Source organism: Chelonoidis abingdonii, chromosome 12 (genome assembly GCF_003597395.2).
Source record: "Chelonoidis abingdonii isolate Lonesome George chromosome 12, CheloAbing_2.0, whole genome shotgun sequence".
In the NCBI taxonomy this organism is placed as follows: Eukaryota; Metazoa; Chordata; order Testudines; family Testudinidae; genus Chelonoidis; species Chelonoidis abingdonii.
Genome location: NC_133780.1, coordinates 6,074,591 through 6,096,894, shown reverse-complemented (window position 1 = coordinate 6,096,894; position 22,304 = coordinate 6,074,591). Strand labels below are relative to the sequence as shown.

Below are 22,304 nucleotides of genomic sequence, written 5' to 3'. Positions count from 1 at the left end.
TGACTGTGGAGGTGGGTGCAGGGCCCCAGTGAGATGTGGGTCAGGCTTCTCCTTAGGCTGCCCCGGGGCTCAGCCAGGGGTCGTGTGCCCTCCCTGGGCTCCAGGGATGGGGAGGCTGGGGCCACGTGCTCCGCAGATGGGAGGGGATATTGGGGGTGCTCAGGGGCTGGGGTCCTGCCCCTACAGTGGGGGGGAGGGGCTTGCCTCCCCCAGCCCTAGGGTTCACTCCCCACTAGCCGTGCCCTGTTCTTATCCCGGGCTCCTAGTCCCAGGCAGGGGGGCTGAAACAATCCGTACGGGAGGGGGCGCTGAGAGCCATTGAACCAGACTGTAAACCCTGGATAGGATGGAAACCCCTTCAAGCGGGGGGGAGGGGGGCAGCAGGGCCCCACCAGCCTAGAGCCAGCGCCTGTGCTCCCCCCCCACCCCTGACTGTGCCCCTGAGCTCCACTCCTTCCCCGGCCCCCAGCTGGGCCCCCACCCTGCATTCAGCCTGGCCCCTGCCCACCTTCTGCCCCAGCATCTGTCCCCCTCAGATCCCCCTGAGCTGCAGCCTCCGTCCACACCAGCGCGGCCAGGGGCAGGGAAACAAAGCAGCAGATGGGGGGGGAGATGGGTGGTACCGTGATCCCATCCCCGCCCCGCACCCACCGGGGCTGGCGGCAGCTTTCCCGGCCAGGCAGCGAAAATCACGGGTCTCTCTACCTTCCTCCAAGCGGCTGCAATTCATTCCTGCTGCGGACTGACCCCAACAATCGCTCCCCCCCAGAGCCGCTTCCCAGCTGCTCCTGGGTCCTAGCAGGAAACCACCGATCGGCGCTTCTCCTCTCTGGGTTCGGCTCCTGTTCGGCTCCCAGGCTCTCAGGACAGAAGGGAGGGACCGTCTTCCCATCTGGAGGTGGGGGGGGGGGGGATGGGCCTTTCCCTAAAATACTTAATTAACTTTAGGGGAAACCAGTAAACATGCACAGAGGTAAGCAGGGAAATGGTCCTGCTCTTGGGGGGAACTTTCCTGACTTAAACACCACCCAGGTGGAATGGAATAGCAGAAGGATCTGAGTCTTCGCTCCCTCTTCCTTCACCCAGAGTCTGCCTGACCCCGAGGGCTCCCCTTCCACTCTGCTGTGTGGCCAAGTCTTTATATCCCTGACAAGGCTGGGCCCAGGTTTCCTGAGGGGCTCGTCCCCCAACCTAGCTATGACCACTCAGGACACGGGCTAGAGCGTCCCCACTCCAGGGCACTTCCTCTGCTCTGGACGCTTCCCTGACCATTGTCTATACCCTAGAACAAATGCAATTTACTAAACAACAGCTTATAAAAGAAATCAGGAAACAATGGGAAATGCGAAAGGAAAACACTTCGTCCCACTCTGCGGGCCTGGGGGAAGCACAAACAGTGTCTCTGGGATGCCCAGGCAGTTCACAGTCTGTCCCTCACCCATCCCAGGTCTCCTGCCCAGGCCCAGGCTGTGCTGCAGTGATGCTGTGGGTCAGACACGTGCCCTGGCGGTGGCCACACATCCTCAGGCTCTAGGTGACAGGACCTTTCTTCCCAGTGTCCCTGGACAGGTGCAATCCAGAGGTCAAATAAAAGCCCCTGAATTTGGTAATCTCTGTAACTGGTTTTGGGGGGGCAGACTCGGATCTTTGAACTCTTCTGGCTGCTGACCTAGTTCTGTCCCTGCCCCACCCAGGGTTCCGCGGGGTGCAGGCCATAGACTGGGACACCCCCAGGGGTTGGGGGTGGGGGAATTCCAGTACGTCAGGGATGACTTCATCAGCTTCCATGTCCAGCTTTGGGCCCCTTACCCCATCTGCGTCCTGACTCCCCCCTCCCAGAGCATAAGTGGCGCCTTGTCAATTTCTTGGCGCCTTTGTACTCCCCTGGGGGAGCGGAGAAAAAAAAAGGACCCGTCCGCCATGGCACTTTTATTTTACTCATCCGGCGGTGCTCCAGGTCTTTGGCGGCACTTTGGCGGTGGGACCATCAGTGCTGCTGAAGACACCCAGAGCGAGTGAAGTGCCTGCCGCCGAAGACCCGGAGTGCCGTCGGGTGAGTAAAAGCTCCACAGTGGATGGTGCCTTTTTTTTATTGCTCCCCCTGTTCCCTCCATCTGGCTATGCCGCTGCCTAAAGTGTCACGGGTGCAGTTCTTGTCCCCCAGTTATAGTCCAGAAAACCGCTGAAGTTCCCCCCTGATTGTCTGTTCTCCAGTGGGCTCCCTCTATTGGTCCTATATGCCAGTGGCTCTCAGCCTTTCCCCACCACTGCACCCTTCTCAGGAGTCTGATCTGTCTTGCCTCCTTGGCTCACTTAAAAATGACTCGCTTTCAAAATCCGACAGAAAAATACAAAAGTGTCGCAGCCACTAGTACTGAAAAATTGCTGCCTTTCTCTTTCTTGCCATATTATTTTATCAAAGAAATCAATTGGAATTAGGGATTTCAAGTGATTAAAAAAAATTAATCTTGATTAATCACATGATTACTTAAACTGTTAAACAATGATAGACTGGCATTTCTCTACATATTTTTGGATGATGTCACATTTTCAAATATATTGATTTCAGTTACAACACAGAATACAAAGTGTATAATGCTCACTTTATTTTTTATTACAAGTATTTGCATTGTAGACCCCCCCCAAAAAACAGTATTTTTCAGTTCACCTCATATAAGTACTGTAGTGCAATCTCTTTATCAGGAAAGCATAACTTACAAATGTAGAATTATGTAAAAAATAGCTGCATTCAAAATAAAACAATGCACAGTTTTAGGGCCTAGAAGTCCACTCAGTGCTACTTCTTGTTCAGCCAATTTCTTAGATCAGAGGTGGGCAAACTACGGCCCCTGGGCCACATCCGTCCTGTGGAACAGTCCTGCCCAGCCCCTGAGCTCCGGGCTGGGGAGACTAGCCCCTGGCCCCTCCTCTGGTTTTCTCCCTCCATTGCAGCCTCAGCACACCACACCGCCAGTGTGCTGGACAGCTGCTCCTGCCGGGCAGCACTGAGCAATGTGGCTGGCTCTGGCGGGGCTATGAGCTCCTGCCGCTCTGAGTGCCATGGTAAGGGGGTGGGGAGCCAGGGAGGAGTTGGATAAGGGGCAGGAGGTCCCAGGGGGCAGTCAGGGGACAGGGAGCAGGAGGTAGTTGGATGGGGCAGTCAGGGGAGGTGGAGCAGGGCGGGTGGATAGGGGGTGGTGTCCAAGGGGCCATTAGGAGCAGGGGTGTGGATACAGGTCAGGGCAGTCAGGGGACAGGGAGCAGCTGGATAGGTGTGGGAGTCCCAGAGGGCCTGTCGGGGGCAGGGGTATGGATAGGGGTAAGGGCAGTCAGGGGACAAGGAGCGGGGGGGCTGGATGGGTCAGATGTTCTGAAGGGGGCAGTCAGGGGCCGGGAAGTGGGAGGGAGTGGAGAGGGGGTGGGGGCCAGGCTGTTTGGGGAGGCACAGCCCTGGCCAGATGGGAACAGGGCTGCATACAGCTTCACAAGTCCCATGTGGCCCTCAGGCCAAAGAGTTTGCCCACCCCTGGCTTAGACAAAGAAGTTTGTTTCCATTTGCAGGAGGTAATGCTGCAAGTGAGAAGAGGCAATCTTATGACACTGTTGCAGCCAGAGTCGCAAGATATTTACAGGCCAGATGCACTTAAGATTCCTATATCCCTTCATGCTTCAACCACTGTTGCTTAACACCCTTCTGTTACCAGATTTGCCTATTACTTTGGAGTTCACTCATTTATTTGGGTGACTTTTCTGGGGAAGGGGATTCTGTAATTCTATCAATGTGCTGCTTGTGTCACGTGTGTTTTCATATGGAGCGTTACTTTTCCCTTCGGAAAGTCCCCTCTCAATGGAGCTACCCTGCAGGACCTCGGTTCCCTAGGCTAGGTTTCTGCAGCCCCAAAACCAGATGAGCACATACCCACCAACACACACATTAACAGAGCAAGTCTGAGCGGACCGGGTCAATCAGCACTGTCAAGCTGACCCCTTATATGTCCCTGGACTCACTGAGCTGGATGAAGCAGCACTTTCAAGCTGCCTCTCCTTATAAACCCCTGGGCCCCATGGACTGGGTCAAGCAGCACTTTCAAGCTGTTACCATTATGTGTCCCAGATTCAGCAGATCCCTGTCCCCACTCTCACATCACAATTGTACTGGCAGTAACCCGCTTGATGAGCAAACCCCACAGTATTCTGGGCGCTGCAGGGATCTTTAGCTTAGGTAAAAGAAGCATTGCTGCAGAGTGAATGGGGGAAGCTAAAAACACAAAAGGGTAAAGTTCAGCAAGAGAGAGAGAAGCAACCAACTTAACCATAGAAGTTACTTACTGAATAATAGTGATCACTACACAAGGAGCCTAAACCAACATAACATACATTATTAAAGGTTAATACTTAAGGTAGAAAGGAAAACAGAGAGAAGCGGGGGGGTTCACCCACTCCATGAGGCTTGAACTGGTCGGGGTTCCCAGATGATGGTGGTAGCTCAGGGTCCTGAGGGCTGGAAACAGGCAGAGTCTCCAGCACGATCAGCCAGGCGAAATTGGAGTTCCAGTGGAACTGATGCCCAGTTTGGATCTAAGCATCAGAACCCTGACTAGAGGGTGAGGAGGGATTTTTGTCGAGAAAATATAATTGTTCAAGGGAGAACAATAGATTTGTTTATAGGTAAGCTGATGACTCAAGGGTTTTCTTTAGACTAGAAAATAGGAGCTGATCACTTCTGGCTATGGGTGGTGTTTTCTTCCAGGGAGCTCACAATGCAACTAGGCTGCTTCACTATTTGGATATCAATTAAGGATTCATTATTAGAATTGGTCTGACAACTGCTGAGCTGGGTGTGGGCAGGCGTAGGTTCATTAGCATCTGGAGCAGAGATTCCCATGATGCAGTGCTTCCCTGCTTTTTCTGGTCCCAGACTTCAGTATGGTTCTCTGTTCTCCATTTTGTATGTAAATGAGATGTCTTCCTGTCCCATCTTTCATATAGCTGAGGCTAGGGGAGTTGTGTCTGTTCTCCATTCTGTATGCTGATGGAGATGTCTTAATCTTGTCACCCTTGTCAGGAGGGGTGTAGGTGTGTCTCCCAACGCCCTTCACTGCTCTCTGCAAGTTTTTTCCCCCCTCTGATGGGTTTTGGTTTAAGCAGAGGCTGGGGGGGAAGGGGGTGTCTTTCACGAGTCAAACTGGAAACTGCACCTTGGTTCCCCAAGAACACAGAGGTATCTTGTATCACTTCCTCTGTCCTGTTTATACCAGCTCATACCAGAGCTGATCATTCTTCAGCTTTTCAGCCTCTTCTAGGGTCTGTGGGGAAAATTTTTCATCTGCCAGTATGATTCTCAACTCTCTTGGACCGGACACCATTTGTGGCAATGGCATCTGGGCTGGGAGAGTTGGAATCATTATCTGCCAGGCAAATTCCCTTTGGCTGGCATTTCCCATTTCCCTGCCTCTTGCCAAAGGAGAGTCAATTGGCATTTATTTATTTTTTGAGCTTGTCCCACAGACATAGCTGCCATTGGGGTGGATTAATCAACGCTCCGGCAGGTGCAGTACAGACAACTGCTCCCTGATGGAATGTGCTACTATGGTAAACTGAGTATGCTCAGTAACATCTGCTGAAGCCACTGCCCTTCACCCTGCCCTTACTAAGCATAGGATTGTGCTGAGTGCTTTTCACATGGGTTAAAAAGGGGCAAAGGGGGCAAATCGGAGGAGGGGGGCAGCCAGGGTCTGAGCAAGAGGCAAAAATTGGCTAGCTGGGGGGTCATGTAGCTGACAAACACCTTCCAGGAATGGTCTAGATAATACTTAGTCCTGCCATGAGTGAAGGGGACAAGAAAAGAGCTGCTGTCTGTAGTCATTTGCTACATCAGTAGGGTGACCAGATGTCCCGATTTTACAGGGACAGTCCTGATTTTGGGATCTTTTTCTTATACAAGCTCCTATTACCCCCCACCCCCTGTCCTGATTTTTCACATTTGCTGTCTGGTCGCCCTAGACATCAGGGAGCAGGTTTTTAGAATAGCTGTTTCTTACAAATCTGTTACAGATCAGTAACTGCTACAGGCAGCACATTTGTACAGGGAAGCGTCCTGTATGACACCTGCCTGCTCCCACTGTGTGCAGAGCAGGGGGAAGCAACCCCACACCACGCTGGGGGCTGGGACAGCCACACCTGGGGAGTGTGGGACACAGAGGAAGAGGAGGGGAGCTGAGAGAGGGCTGAAGAGGGGAGGGGGAGGTAGATAAGGTGGGATTGAGGAGGATGAGGGATGGGTATGGGGCAGATGCAGGAGGCAGGGAATGGCTAAAGGAGGGATGGGGTGATGCAGGGGAATCAGGGAAGACTTAGGGGCCAGATGGGAACAGGACTGCAATAAAGGGAAATTCTGAGTGGGGGGTCACTGCAGAGGAAATGGGGTCATGGGGAGGGGAGGCTGTGAGAGCAAGAGAGACTGGCTGGGGGATGGAGGGTGGGCGCCAGGGAGAAGGAGCTATACAATGGCAGCTCCCCACCCATGGGGCAGGAGAGGGGGAGGGGCTGCCCTACGCAGCAGCCAGAGGGGATTTTTTTTATGGCAAATAGTCAGGGAAGCTTTGGAGGTCGGTGGAGGCTTCCGCCTAAGGGCTCTGAAGCTACAAGGCAGGTGTCCAGACTAGGGATAAAAATAGGATTTAAAAAGTAACTGTTTCAACTATTAAAATTCCACTGGTTACACATTAAGGGGTTCACAACATGGGCATCTGCCCAGCATCCCGGCTACCACCATGACTGGTTTAGCCCAACAAAGCACAGGGGGAGAGGCTGGAATTGCTCTGGGCTCAGTGGAATGATTTTTAGATTAGGGGTGTGGTGCCCCCCCTTATCCCTCTCTGTGCATCCCCATCCCGCAGGGACGCAACCAGGGGTAAAGGGGCTGAGGCTGGAGGTGGAAGCTGATGAAGTCATCCCCTGCCCCCCGGAGGTGTCCCAATCCATGGCCTGCACCCTGTGGAATACTGGTGGGAGGGGGGCAGGGACAGAACTAGATCAGCAGCCAGAAGTGCTCAAAGATCCCGAGTCTGCCCCCCTACCCCACCAATCAGCTTACAGAGATGACATGGGGGGGGGACTTTTTATTTGTCCTCTGGATTTGCACCTTCCCAGTGACACTGGGAAGAAAGGTCCTGTCACCTAGAGCCTGAGGGCATGTGGGCACCGCCAGTGCAGGTGACCCACCCGCAGCAGCCCTGCAGCACAGCCAGGGGCTGGGCAGGAGGCCTGGGATGGGGGAGGAACAGACTGTGAACTGCCCTGGCATCCCACAGACGCTGTTTGTGCTTCCCCCAGGCCCGCAGAGTTGGGCGAAGTGTTTTCCTTTCGCCTTTCTCATTGTTTCCTGATTGTTTTTATTAGCTGCTGTTTAGTAAATTGCATTTGTTCTGGGGTATAGACAACGGTCAAGAAAGCATCCAGAGCGAGAAAGTACCCGGAGTGGGGATGCTCTAGCCCGTATCCTGAGTGGTCACAACCAGGGTGGGGGGGCAAGCCCCACAGGAAGCCTGGGCCCAGCCTTGTTGGGGTTATAAGGACTTTGCCACACAGGAGAGTGGAAGGGGAGCCCTCAAGGTGAGGCAGCCTCTGGGTGAAGGGAACGAGGACTCACATCCTTCTGCTCTTTTATTCCACCCGGGGGGTGTTTAAGTCAGGAAAGTTCCCCCCAATAACGGGGCCATTTCCCCGCTTACCTCTGCGCATGTTTACTGGTTTCCCCTAAAGTTCATTAAGTATTTTAGAAAAATGTGACACCAATTCCCCCCGCTAGATGGAAAACGGTCCCTCCCTTCTGTCCTGAGAGCCTGGGAGTCTAGCGGGAGCCGGAGCCAGAGATGCTGCAGCGCGACCCCATCATCGCTAGGACCCAGGAGCAGCCGGGAGGCGGCTCTGTCGGGGGGGCAGCGAGCGCTGGGCTCCGGCCCGGCAGCAGGAAGTGACTCGCAGCCGCTGCGGTGACTCTGGCTCCCAGGCTCCCGGCGAGATCCCCGAGCCCCGGCGGCTGGTGCTGGGAGCCCGGAGCCCTGGCTGCAGCCGGGAGAGGGGAATCTCCAGCAGGGCCCTTCCCGCTGCTCCCCAGGAGCCTCTCCCAGGCCAGGGCAGAGCCCCCAGCCCGGCCCAGCCCGGCCCCTACCCCGGGGGGACCCGAACGGAGGGGTGAGAGAGACCCGGCCCCCCCCCCCATCACCCCCGGGCTGCAGGGGGAGGTTTGGCCCCAGGCTGCTCCCAGCGCAGCTGGCTGCGATTCCCGCCCGGGGCCCGGGAAAGCTGCCGCCAGCCCCGGTGTGTGCCGGGCGGGGGCGGGATCACGTTACCCCCCATTCCGCCCCACCATTTGCTGCTTTGTTTCCCTGCCCCTGGCCGCGCTGGTGCGGACGGAGGCTGCAGCTCAGGAGGATCTGAGGAGGACAGATGCGGGGGCAGAAGATGGGCAGGGGGCAAACTGAATGCAGGGTGGGAGGGGGCCCAGGTGGGAGCCGGGGAAGGAGAGGGGCCCAGGGGCACAATCAGGGCGGGGTAGGGGGGGCAGCACAGGCCTTGGATCTAGGCTGGTGGCTCTGCTGCCCCCCCTGGTGTGAAGGGGTTTCCATCCTATCCAGGGTTTACAGTCTGGTTCAGTGGCTCTCAGTGCCCCCCACTGTACGGATTGTTTCAGCCCCCCCTGCCTGGGACTAGGAGTCGGGGATAATAAGGGGGAACAGTCGGCAGGGGCTGAACCTAGGGCTGGGGGAGCCAGCCCCCCACCATTGTAGGGGCAGGACTCCAGCCCCTGAGCACCCCCAATATCCCCCCACCTGGTGAGCACGTGGCCCCAGCCTCCCCGTCCCCAGAGCCCAGGGAGGGCGCACGGCCCCAGCCTGAGCCCCAGGGGCAGCCTAAGAAGAAGCCTGATCCGCTCCTCACAGGGTTCCTGCACCCCACCTCCACTGTCAGCTGTGACTCTCAGCCAGCCTGGAAAACAGAAGGTTTATTGGTCACCTGGAACACAGCATAGAACAGAGCTTGTTAGCACAGAAATCAGGAGCTCTCAGCAAAGTCCATCTGGGGGGGAATCCAGAGTCTCAAGCCCTGGACTCTCCCCACTGAGTCCCAAACCAGGAGACTGACCTGCTTCCAGCCCCTCCTCCTCAGTGACGTCCAGCTGCCCCTCCTCCATGCTTTGTCTTCCCCAGGAAAACAGGTCACTTGGCCTCCCCCCTCTCTTTGTTCTGCATCACCTTGCAGAGGACCAGTTCCGGCCACTGCTTGCCAGGATACAGAATTTTGACCATTCTCTATGCCAGTTGTGGCCAAATTTTTTGGCCTGAGGGCCACATCGGGGTTCAAAATTGTATGGAGGGTTGGATAGGGAAAACTGTGCCTCCCCAAACAGCCTGGCCCTGCTGCCTATCTGACCCCTTTCCACTTCCCACCCCGACTACCCCCCTCAGAATCCCTGACCCATCCAAACTCCCCTGCTCCTTGTTTGCTGACTACCCCCTCAAGACCCCACCACCACTAACAACCTCCTAAGACTCTACCCCCATCTAAGCCCTCCTGCTCCTTGTCCCCTGACTGCCCTCTTCACAGACCCACCTGCCCCAACCCCCCCAGACCCTACCTAGTATCCAATCCCCCTCTACTCTCTGTCCCCTGACTGCCCCAAACCCCATCCACACCCCCACTCCCAGAGAGATCCTCGGGATTCCCATGCCCCGTCAACCCCCCCCATTCCCCATCCTCTGATCACCACCCCAGAACCTCTGCCCCATCCAACCGGCCCCTGATTCCTGTCCCCTCACTGCCCCCTGGGACTTCCTACCCCTTACCCAACCTCCTCGCTCTGGCCTCAGGCCCCTTATTATGCTGCTCAGAGCAGCGACCGGAGCCAGACTCGCTGCCGTGCAGCCCTGCCCCCCAGAGCGCTGCCTGTCTGGCAGTGTGGCTGCGGAGGGAAAGCAAGGGAGAGGCCGGGGGAAGCCTCCCCCGCGAGCTCAGGGGTTGGACAGTAGGGGCCCTTGGGCTGCAGTTTTCCCACCCCTCCTTTATAGTCAGGCAGCCACTCTGCAGTCACACCTGCCCTCTACAGGTCTCCGCAATGATCACACAGCTGTATCCCACCAGTTCAATACTTGAGTAACACATGGGGAAACAGAGGCACACACAGTATTCAGAGAAAACATTAAGAACATGCCTGCTTCATCACATCCCTCTGAGACCAGCCCCAGGGGCACTTTCTCCAGTGGCTGGAACCAATCTAACCATACCAGCCCCTGAGCCTGGGGAAAGGGCTGGAGCCGGGCAGGGAAATGACTCTGCACAAAGGGCCCCTTTCAGGGACCAGCTGGGGAGTTTGGCCTGCAAGGGGAGGGGCTCCCTGTGTCTGTGAGTCCCAGAGCTGCTGCCTTCAGTGGCACAGCCGGGTTCAACCCCCGTTACCAGTGTCAGTGGCTGAGCTGCCTGATGAGAGCAAAGGCCCAGGGCAATGGGGCAGTCACCCATTCTCCCAGGGCAAGGGAAGAAGATAAAAGGGAGAGCGGAGGGACTGGAAGGGCAGCAGGAACAGGAAGTGGGGAGAGAGGTTCCCAGCTCCCAGTCCTGCCCGGCTCCATTCTCTGCACCCCTTGGACAGACTGAGTCTCCTGGGAAGAAGGGGAGGAGCTGAGGGAGGAAAAGCCAGTTGCTGACTCTGCTGAGCACCGCCCGACTGAGGGAGACAGGGCAGAGCTAGAGGGGTTACAATACACGGTGGGGCAGTGCCCTAAAGTAACTCCTTTGATTCTGCTCTTTTTCCAGTGTTTGGCTCAAAGATGCTGTTCTGGGGAGGTTTAGACTTGGTGGGATTAGTTCTAATGGGGAAGGAGGGGGATGGTCCAGTAGCATAGCTGGGGAGGGAGCAGGGGGAGCGGCCGCTTCCACTGAGCATGTTCTGCAAAAGTGGCAACTTACATGCTGACTCCGTGGGTGCTTTGAGTCTGGAGCACCCACAGGGAAATATTGGTGGGTACTGAGCACCCACCGGCAGCTCCCCAGGCCAGCTCACCTCTGCTTCCACTCTGCCTCCTCCCCTGAGCACGCCGCTGTGTTCTGCTTTTCCCCCTGGCTCCCCAGCGCATGCGCTGCGAAACAGCTGATTTGTGCGGCAAGCCGGGGAGGGAGGGAGATGGGGAAATGCTGCATGTTGCAGAAAAGGCGGGGCCAGGGTGGGTATTTGGGGAGGGGTTCAATAGGGGCAGGGAGGGGCGGGGTCAGGCCGGGTGGGGGCGCAAGCTCCCACTGGCGCCAAGGAAAGTTGGTGCCTGTGGCTGAGCGACAAAATAACAGAAGGGAAAAAAAGCACCGATAAAAGAACATTGACAGAAGAGCGCATTCCGATAAAGGTACCTCCAAATAATTTTTGAGTAGTGTCATTTTCTTCTGGACAAGCTTCCATCACATAATCAAATGCAGTAGAAACGTTGTCTGTACCCTTGTGACACTTACCACTACAGTGTTAGTCAGTCTTGTAACACGTGAATCCCTTGTAAGAGCCAAGAGGCCCACATTTTTTTTTAACTTTTTGTCTTTGCCCTTTCAACGGTGCTTTTTTCATCGGTTGACATGTGCACTCACTCGCCCAGGCACCCACACAAGCGTGCGAACTCATAAGAATTGTTTCCTGTGGTATAAACAAATGCTGAACCCTTTGGATGATTTCAAATAGTTCAGTCTGTTTGATTACTTCTTAGTGTGTGGATTATTTTCGCTTCTCCTCTAGTTTTGAATAAAGTGGCTCCTTTTCAACAAATCATTTAACACGTTGCTGACCAAATTCGACGGGTGTCAAATTCATAGAGCTGTGAAATTGACCTGGCTGCGGAGAGTTTGTTTTTAAAATGTGATTTATTTAAAAATCATATATTGTTCATATTTATTTTATTTGTTTCTGATAAGGGATGGATAAGCGCACTAGGAAGAAGAAACTATCCGGGTGGGATAGAAAGAAGATGAAGGAAGATGCAAATCAAGTAAAAGAATCATCAAAATATGTGAGGTTGGAGACCTACTTTTCATTCGACACACCCACAACGTCTTTTGCACTAGAGGTGGAACATTCTGAAGACTTGCTACCTACCTTCAGCCAAAGAGCTGGAGATGGTGCCCTGGCCGTTGCGGCTTCACCAGAGATAAAACCCTCTGAAGACTTGCTAGTACCTACCTTCAACCTAGGAGCTGATTACAGCATCCGGGCTGCTGCGGCTGAACAGGTAGTGGAAGTGGAGTCCTCAGAAAACCTGATTACTTCAGCAGGTTATTATGCAGAGGACAAGAATGACACAGTAAGATTCCGTGCTATCGTTGACACACATAGGGAATACCCAACAGATCCACACTTGTTTTGTGACACACCTGTAACATCTGATCTAGTACGTGCTCTGCTTGAGTTAGGCCCTTGTCAGCCAGGACTTAAAGATAATTTTGACAATTTTCCAAAAGATGAAGCTGGACGTCATTTCAGTGCAACTTGGTACAAACAAAAACAAGTGAAAAGTGCTTGTACAATTGACCGGCACTGGCTGGTTTACTCACCAAGAGCAAACATTATGATTTGTTTTGCTTGTTGGCTTTTTGCAAATCGGTCGAATGCTTGGAGTGATCCAAAAACTGGTTGCAAGAATTTTGCTACAGGTACACACAAAATTGAAAAACATGAAAAAAGTGAAAGTCACAAAAAAGCAGAGAAAGAACTTTTCCTTACCAAATTCCGTTTGTTCAACGATAGAAGAACCTCGGCTGGTCTAACAGCAGAAAGGAAAGAGATAGAAAAAAATAGGATGATTTTACGACGTATTATAGATGCAGTTCTCTTTTTGGGAATTCAGGGATTGACATTCCGTGGACACGGCGAGTATCGAGGTTTAGGTTCCCCAAGTACAAATGAAGGCAATTTTTTGGAACTTATTAAGCTGTTGGCTAAAAATGATACATTACTGGAACAACATTTGTTACGGAGTGATCGAAATGCAACATATCTCAGTCCTGACATACAAAATGATCTGATACAGTCTTTAGCAGCTGAGCTTCTCTCAAAGATAGTAGCTGAAATCAAAGTAGCTAAGTACTTTGCCCTAATTGTTGACTCTACTATTGATATCAGCAGAACTGATCAATTTTCTTTATCCTTACGATATGTAACAGTAAATGGTGATGCAGTGGAACGATTTATACAGTTCAGCAAATTATCTGGAGCAAGTGCTGAAGATTTTTTCAACGTTCTTCTTTCAGCAATCAAAAACTTGGGGCTGTCAATAACTATGTGTTACGGTCAGTCTTACGATGGAGCAAGCACCATGTCGGGTGAAATATCAAGTCTCCAAACTAGGATACGGGCAATTGCTCCAAATGCACTCTTTATGCACTGCTGTGCACATGATTTTAATTTAATTCTGATTGATGCATTAAGCTCCAATATTCAAACTCGGTTGTTTTTTGGAACTCTAGAACGTCTGTATACTTTTTTTTCTGGCAGTTTACCTCGTCTTTCAATATTAAAGGAAGAACAATGCAATCTTATTGAATCTTTTGCATTAACGCTAAAGAAACTTTGTGATACCAGATGGGCGTCTAGAAAGTCAGCGGTAGAGGCAGTCTTGCAAAATTTACCAGCACTAGTAATTGCCCTGCAAACAATTGTGGATGGTGAGATAAAAACCTGTACTCCTAAACAGCTCAGTGAGGCAAAGGGAATTCTGGCAACACTCGATACTTACGAATTCTTAGTTCTTCTTATATTCTGGAGTAAAGTGCTAGAGAAGGCTTTCCGTTTATCCACCTATTTACAGAAAAGTAGTATAGATCTGGTAACAGCTTCTCATTTGATTCAGATTTTTGAAAATGATATGAAAAACATTCGAAGTGAATTTGAATCTGAATTCAAACAAATTGAGAATGAAGCAACCAAGTTGGCTCGAAAATGTGGTATTACTACGGACTATAAGCAGCACAGAATATATAAGAGAAAAAGATTCCATGAGGAAATTGCAGAGGGTGAAGAAGGACTATTTGATGCCCGGGAGAAATTCATAGTTGAACCCTACTTAGTGTCCTTAGATTCTGTTATAAATAGTACGAGTAAAAGATTCGAGCATTTTAAAAACGTGGCTGACAAATTTAGTGGGTTAGATCCAAAGCATTTTGACAATGTGGACAATGTGAACGAATTAGAATTTTTGGCAGACATGTACTCAGATGTGATCGACAGTCAAACTGCAGTTGTGGAAGAGTTTCTTTCATTTAAAGACATGTACAAAGAGATAATGAGCACTAGCAGTAGGGTAAAGTCAAGTGTCGACGAGAGACTCACCATCAACAGTGTGCTGAAATTCATGATCGCCAATGATATGTGTTCCATTTATCCTAACCTTTCGAGACTGTACCACATTTTTCTGACGTTGCCAATAAGTAGGGGAGTTGTGGAACGACCCTTCAGCCGACTCAAACTTATAAAGTCCTACCTGCGCTCTACAATGGGTGAAGATAGATTGTCGGGGTTAGCTTTGCTCTCCATTGAAAGACAATTGGCTACTGAAGTTGATTATAATAAAGTAATAGATAACTTTGCTAGAATGAAGTTTAGATGAAAGAGGCTGTTGTAGTTGCTTCATAGATTATCATATTGTTTTGATCTTATCTTTGAAATAGAAAATAAGTAAATAACGTGTTATGTTTTGATTTTATATACAACATAAATAGATGTCATACTGTAAAACTGTTTTTATATTTCAAATGCAAAATAACACATGTACTTGTAAAACAATATCATTCTTGTGGTTTTATGTTAAGTACAAAATAAATATGTATAACGAATTTAAAAGTATGTAATTAGTAATTCAATATGTTGGGTTGCGCCTTTTTTTATGTGTTCGCTCCCCTGATGTTAGAAGCTGGCTACACCAGTGGTCCTGACTCCTCCCCTCTCAGAGCCATGGTCCTGCTCGCAGCCTCAAGGGGATGGGGGCATAGATGGGGATAAGGCAGGGAACTGCACCCCTCCCCTAAAAGTGTTCCACTTGGCCCAGAGCAATCCTAGCCTCCCCTCCTCTGCCTTACTGGGCTAAACCAGTCATGGTGGCAGCTGGGATGCTGAGCAGATGCCCATGTTGTGAATTCCTTAACATGTTACCAGGACAATTTTAATAGTGAAACGGTTACTTTTTATATCCTTATTTTCATGCCTAGTCTGGACTCCTGCCTTGTAGCTTCTGAGCCCTTAGGCGGAAACCTCCACCTACCCCCAAAGCTTCCCTAACTATTTGCAGTAAAAGAATTCCTCTCTGGCTGCTGGGTGGGGCAGCTCCTCCTCCTCTCTTGCCCCATGGGTGGGGAACTGCCCTTGTATCTCTCCCTATCCTTCTCCCCGACCTCCACCCTCTTTCCCTCCGTCCCCCAGCCAGTCTGCTCTTGCTCTCACAGCCTCCCCTCCCCACATCCCCTCTTTGCTTCCCAGTGACCCCCCCCCCCAATTCACAATTTCGTCTATTGCAGCGCTGTTTCCATCTGGCCCCTAAGTCTTCCCTGATTCCCCTGCATCGCCCCATCCTCCCTTCAGCCACCAACTGCCCCCTGGATCTCCCCCTGACCCATCCCTCATCCCCCCTAAGTCCCACCTTATCTACACTCTCTTCCCCTCTTCAGCCTGCTTTCAGCTTCCCCTCTCTTCCCCATCCCCCAGGTGTGGCTGTTCCAGCCCCCAGCACAGCATGGATTGTCTCCCCCCCCGCCCCCCCGCTCTGCACACAGTGGGACCTGGCGGGTGTTGTATAGGAAATTGTTCCCTGTAGGAATGTGCTGCCTGTACCCGCTGCTGATCTGTAACTGGTTTCTAAGAAACTGCTGTTGTAAAAACCTGCTCCCTGATGTAGCAAAGGACTACAGATAGCAGTTTGTTCCCTGCACTCATGGCAGGACTAAGTATTATCTAGACCAGGGGTCAGCAAGCTACGGCATGTGTGCTAAGGGTGGCACGCGAGCTGATTTTGCCTGGCATGTGGCTGCCAGCCGGGGTCCCGGCCGCTGGCCCCGCTCAGCCCACTGCCGGCTGAGTGAATAGAACCCCAGGCCACCAGGAGGCTGAGCAGATGGATGCAGGCGACAGTCCCTGTGCGCCCCCTGGCTCCCCCCTTGCCAAGCTCTGGTTCTGCGGCTCCCGGGAGTGTGAGCTGCTGGGGCACAGGGCCCTGAGCCTGCTGCAAGAGGGGCAGCGGCGGCGGCGGCTCACATTCCCGGGAGGACTGAGGGGGGGGAGCCAGGGGGTGCACGGGGACCGCCGCCCGCATGCATCTGCTGCAAGATCCCCCCGGGGGGGCACCGGGCCGCAGCCCAGGCAGGCACAGCCCAGGCAGGCACACCCCCCGACTTCCCCATCACCGTGCTCGGGTTCTGCAGCTCCTGGAACTGTGAGCAGCCGCCGCTGCCCCTCCCACAGCTCCCCCCGCCTCCGCTGCCTCAGCACTCTGCAGGGATGGGGCTGTGCGCGGCAGTGTGTTTTGGCTCCATGTGGAGCCAGTGTCTGATCAACATGGGCATGGTAAGGGGAGTCCCGGGGAGCAGTCAGGGAGCAGGGGAACGGTTGAATGGGTCGGGAGTTCTGGGAGTTTCTCAGATCTTTAAAATGCAATCTGAGTGCAGCCTAAAGTTTTTCTCTGCAACCAAGAAAGCCAGAAACTTTCTTTGTTTAGGAAAGGAAAGCCAAGAGTCTCACCTCATCACATGCTTCCAGGAGCTGGGGCTTCATCAAACACACCAAATACAATGAGACTCATTATAAAATCATGAGTGTTGGAAACACCGCAGCTTCTTTACACTGAGCCGGAGCTGCCTTAGTGTACATGAGAATCAGGCCTTTGAAATACTGATATCAGCTTAACCTAGGTTTTGTCTTGTGAATTTCCTATCAATGGATTTGGAAGGATTAGACTTTTAGTGGTCGATGTCTGTAAATGTTGATTTCATTGTGCACACAAACCAGTAAAAAAATTTACTTGGCATATTTTGACATGTGATGTTGAGAATCTCTGTTTAATGAAGCTTTAACGTTTTGAATCTGTCTCTACTGTCATTAGTTTTTGTCTGACTCAAATATTGTCTGATCCCGCCCTAAATCTCCCACCGCTGTGAACATTTAAATTGATAACAATTGGAATGAGATGCTTAAAACCCAGATTTTTGTGCAACGGTGAAAGTTTAAATCAATAAATATAACATTACTTAAAAATAAACATCTGTCAAAATTTTATATTACAAATGAATTCTACCAAGCCTGACTATCCCACCTTAGACACACAGCTCCTCCTCCTGCAGGCTCATCCTCACAGGGGGGTGCCTCTGATTGAAGGACCAGAGCCCTAGTGGTACATTTTTCACTGAATGGTCCAGAGGGAGCCATAGCCGCAGAGAACCCCCTGGAAAGTCTCCAGGAGGAAGCTCCACATCCCATTTGTCTGCAGTATTTCACAGAAGCTGTCACTCTGCAGTGCAGGCAGGTCTGCCCGTGCTGGGAGGAATCCGATACAGCCGTCTCCTGTCTGCAGAAACTGTGCAACGGAGAAATGTCAGGTCCAACAGGCAGCTGGGAAACATGGTAGAAATTGCCAGTCAGCTGAGTTTCCAGGCAGCAGAAGGAGCAGGAGGGAACGGGGTGTGTGTGGAACACCAGGAGGCCCTGAAACTTCTGTGAAGAGGATCAAACTTCCATCTGTCTGGTTTGCCATCTGTCCCGGGCTCACAGAGCTCACACGGTGGTTCCCACAGAGGAGGCTGCCCAGGAGTACAAGGTAGGGAATTGCTGTCAAGTTTAATGGGTAATAACTCTGGATTTTAATGACAGGCTAATTTCACTGAAAGTTCCCTGGCACAGGCATGATGCATCATTCAGCTCTGTAAACCCTTCATGGTATGGGAGATACAGTAACAAAATAACTGGTTTGACAGAGTGGCAGCAGAGGCAAGTCTTTAAGGATACTTGATGTGGGAAAATGTCCTCTGAGATTCTGAGGGGAAATCCTTAAAATTTTCATCATATAAAGAATTCTACCAATCGCAAAGGATCAGACACATCACTCACCAAGTTAATGATACTTCAGTTCTTCCCCAAATACCCGCTTACAGCCAATTCTTGTTAACAAAACTACAATTTATTAAAAGAAGAAAAGACAGTATTGGCTCAAAGGTCATTAGATATATAAACGCGAACAGAGACCTTAGGTCAGTTTCACCACAGAGATGGTGCGTTAGAATTGAAAAGAGTCTTTTTCAGAATCATTTCATCACATTCTAGTCCAATGTCCAAATGTTCAATATCAGGGCAATGCAGAGGGGACTGGAGATCTCAGTCTTACGACTCAAATGCCCCCTGAATAAAGCTTAAGAAGATTGGAGATAAAAGGATCAGGCCTCAAGAGTTTATACACACATTTTTGCAGCCTCTCGACAGCAGGCAGCCTTTGAGTGAACAATAGGTTTTGGAAGTAACCTATTTCGCAAACACCACAGGTAATAAAGCTATATGGGTTAACATAAGGTAATTATCCATAAAGCCATTCATAGACAGTTTACCACAAACTTTAAAGAGAGAGAGATATACAATGACATTATTACACCCAAGTTTAATCTAAGTGTTATTTCCCTCTTGTATGGATTGCTTGATGTTTAACTAGGCCGGACCTCCGTGTGAAACTTTTTCCACAGTCTAAGCACTTATGGGGTCTCTCTCCAGTGTGGACTACCTGATGTACAACAAGGTGTGACCTCTGTCTGAAACTTTTTCCGCAGTCTAAGCACTTGTGGGGTCTGTCTCCTGTGTGGATTACCTGATGTGCCATAAGATTTGATTTTTGTGTGAAACTTTTCCCACAGTCTAAGCACTTGTGGGGTCTCTCTCCAGTGTGGATTGCCTGATGAGTCATAAGATATGATCTTTGTGTGAAACTTTTCCCACAGTCCAAACATTTATAGGATTTCTCTCCTGTGTGGATTATCTGATGTTTAACAAGGGTTGACCTCCATATGAAACTTTTCCCACAGTCTAAGCACTTATGGGATCTCTCTCCAGTGTGGACTGCTTGATGTTTAACAAGGTCTGACCTCCGTATGAAACTTTTCCCACAGTCTAGGCACTTATGAGGTCTCTTTCCAGTGTGGACTGCCTGATGATTAAGTAGGATTGACCTCTGTATGAAACCTTTCCCACAGTCTAAGCATTTATGGGGTCTCTCTCCGGTGTGGACTGATTGATGTTTAACAAGGTCTGATCTCCGTATGAAACTTTTCCCACAGATTAAGCACTTATGGGGTCTCTCTCCAGTGTGGATTGCCTGATGTGCCATAAGACTTGATCTTTGTGTGAAACTTTTCCCACAGTCCAAACATTTATAGGATTTCTCTCCTGTGTGGATTATCTGATGTTTAACAAGGGTTGACTTCCATATGAAATTTTTCCCACAGTCTAAGCACTTATGGGGTCTCTCTCCGGTGTGGACTGCTTGATGTCTAACAAGGTCTGACCTCCGTATGAAACTTTTCGCACAGTCTAAGCACTTATGGGGTCTCTCTCCAGTGTGGATTGCCTGATGATTAAATAGGGTTGACCTCCGTATGAAACTTTTTCCACATTCTAAGCATTTGTGGGTTCTTTCTCTTGTGTGGATTGCCTGATGTGCCATAAGATTAGATCTTTGTGTGAAACTTTTCCCACAGATTAAACACTTATGAGGTCTCTCTCCAGTATGGATTGCCTGATGTGCCATAAGATTTGATCTTTGTGTGAAACTTTTCCCACATTCCAAACATTTATGGGATTTCTCTCCTGTGTGGATTATCTGATGTTTAACAAGGGTTGACCTCTGTATGAAACTTTTTCCACAGTCTAAGCACTTATGGGGTCTCTCTCTGGTGTGGACTTCATGATGTATAAGAAGGGCTGACCTCCGTATGAAACTTTTCCCACAGATTAAGCACTTATGGGGTCTCTCTCCTGTGTGGATTGCCTGATGTACAACAAGGTGTGACCTCTGTATGAAACTTTTTCCACAGTCTAAGCACTTGTGGGGTCTTTCTCTTGTGTGGATTGCCTGATGTGCCATAAGATTTGATCTTTGTGTGAAACTTTTCCCACAGTCCAAACATTTATGGGGTTTCTCTCCTGTGTGGACTGCCTGATGATGAAGTAGGATTGACCTCTGTATGAAACTTTTTCCACAGTCTAAGCACTTATGGGGCCTCTCTCCAGTATGGACTGCTTGATGTTTAACAAGATCTGACCTCCGTATGAAACTTTTTCCACACATTAAGCATTTATGGGGTCTCTCTCCAGTGTGGATTGCCTGATGTGCCAAAAGATATGATCTTTGTGTGTAACTTTTCCCACAGTCCAAACATTTATGGGATTTCTTTCCTGTGTGGATTGCCTGATGATCAAGTAGGGATGACTTCCGTATGAAACTTTTTCCACAGATTAAGCATTTATGGCGTCTCTTGCCAGTGTGGATTGCCTGATGTGCCGTAAGATTTGATCTTTGTGTGAAACTTTTCCCACAGTCCAAACATTTATGGGATTTCTCTCCTGTGTGGATTGCCTGATGATCAAGTAGGGTGGACCTCCGTATGAAACTTTTTCCACAATCCAAGCACTTATGGGGTCTCTCTCCTCTGTGGATCGCCTGATGTGCAGCAAGGTGTGACTTCTGTATGAAACTTTTTCCACAGTCTAAGCACTTATGAGGTCTTCCCACAGAGGTCCCCTGTGATTCCCCGTGCCCAGGAACTTCCTGCTGTTGATTCCCCTCCTCGGTCTCATTCATATTCTCATCACCTGCCGGGAGAGAGACAATCCAGACAGAAGTCATTGTGCTGGAGAGAAATTAAGAGGAATATCACCGATGGAAAACTCAACATACTAAAGCTGCACAGACGGAGCAATTGGATTCTGCCTTCACTTCCCACCCAAACTTTCACAGAGAAGGAAAGTTGGGAAAGAAACTCCTGCAGGTAACAGGACACGTGGAAAGCGATGTTAGTGATACCTGCTGACTGCAGCCCTGCCTTGGGTGAGATGAGGAAGGAACTAAGGGCACTTATGGACACTATATTTTTGGGATTCTAAACTTTTTCCTTCATTCCCCAGATGGTTTGAGTGTCAGTCCTCACCTGTGTGGGCACCTCTCGGGATCCCTCTTTCCTCACTGGCCTGCAGATCGGGTACCCACGGCTCTTCCCCTCGTTCCAGCCGGGTGATCAGGTCAGGTTTGGGAAGGGGAAATCCTGTGCAGGGAGTGAAATCAGACCAGTTCAGGATGAGTGGAGAATTGAGGGAGCATCTGTCAGAAAGGACATTCTGTGGGAGGAACCTGTCCCTGTGCTATGCTAGGGAATGTGGAATCTAAGAGGACGGGAACATGGTCACTGAGCCCCCTTGGGGGAGGCAGACATCTGAGGAGGTGAGGGGAATTGTGACACACACCCAGCTCCAGTGTTAAACCCCTGTCTATTTCTCAACCTGCGGAGTCCAGAGCCTCCACAAAGCTGAGCTGTTCCCAACGAGGAGGGAGAAGAGGGATTCTGTGAGCGACCTAGAAACAACACAGACAGGACAATACATGGCTTCTCCACCTTGCAAGCTAGGGGGGCTGGGTGAGGATGATTTAGTATGTGCCTTAGGTTTTCACACCCTGGTCTCATTGGAGAGTGATGAGGGAAGAACCCGACCGGTGTCAGACATGCAGACCCGCCTCCAGCTTCCAATACCAAGGGGCCAGGAATCCCTTGTGACAGTGTACCCCATAAGGCTTCATGGTGGGGTGCTCATCAATGTATGTATATCACATCACTGGAATAGGGTTTTACTACACATGCCATGTAACATATCTGTGTAAAGGTTATGATCTACTGGTTATGTTCATCCTAGTTGGGTGCAGGCACCATTTGTGTCTTCAGAGTTATGAACACTGGCTCTATAATTGCTTGACTTCTAAGTAGCCTTAGTGAGAACATTTGGTCACTTCTTGGAAAAGCAATGTGCAAGTTCAATGCTCAGTCAGGAAGAACTTAACAGATAAAAGAGTTTGGAAGACTCCAATCCACATAAGAAGTTTATCTGAGGATGTTCAAGGTAGCACGTGGGTAATGGCTGCTATCTGCAAGTCCTGAGTCATGCATGGGCATGTGACTTGCCCATGTGATTCCAAATCTCCATCTTGTGACTGGATTCTACACAAGGAGAGGAGGGGGTCTCTACCCACAAGAGAAAGTCT

General features: G+C 50.6%; 4 protein-coding genes across 5 annotated transcripts in view; 1 reads left to right on the top strand and 3 right to left on the bottom strand.

The window, feature by feature from the left end:
• Positions 1-22,304, top strand: part of LOC116823721 (zinc finger protein RFP-like) — a 415,971-nt gene that overhangs the window by 312,387 nt on the left and 81,280 nt on the right. The window lies entirely within an intron of this gene.
• Positions 1-22,304, bottom strand: part of LOC116823271 (uncharacterized) — a 66,539-nt gene that overhangs the window by 41,240 nt on the left and 2,995 nt on the right. The window lies entirely within an intron of this gene.
• The window catches only part of LOC116823713 (uncharacterized), a 56,425-nt gene continuing 52,290 nt past the window's right edge, over positions 18,170-22,304 (bottom strand). Inside the window, 1 exon segment of the mRNA XM_075071694.1 lies at positions 18,170-20,781. Coding sequence (XP_074927795.1) covers positions 18,675-20,781 — 2,107 coding nt within the window. The 3' untranslated portion in view covers positions 18,170-18,674.
• The window catches only part of LOC142047649 (uncharacterized), a 7,379-nt gene continuing 3,244 nt past the window's right edge, over positions 18,170-22,304 (bottom strand). The window contains exons 4-5 of the mRNA XM_075071674.1: positions 21,202-21,315; positions 18,170-20,904 (exon numbers count right to left, since the gene is read on the bottom strand). Coding sequence (XP_074927775.1) covers positions 20,897-20,904; positions 21,202-21,315 — 122 coding nt within the window. The 3' untranslated portion in view covers positions 18,170-20,896. The remainder of the gene's footprint in view (positions 20,905-21,201; positions 21,316-22,304) is intronic.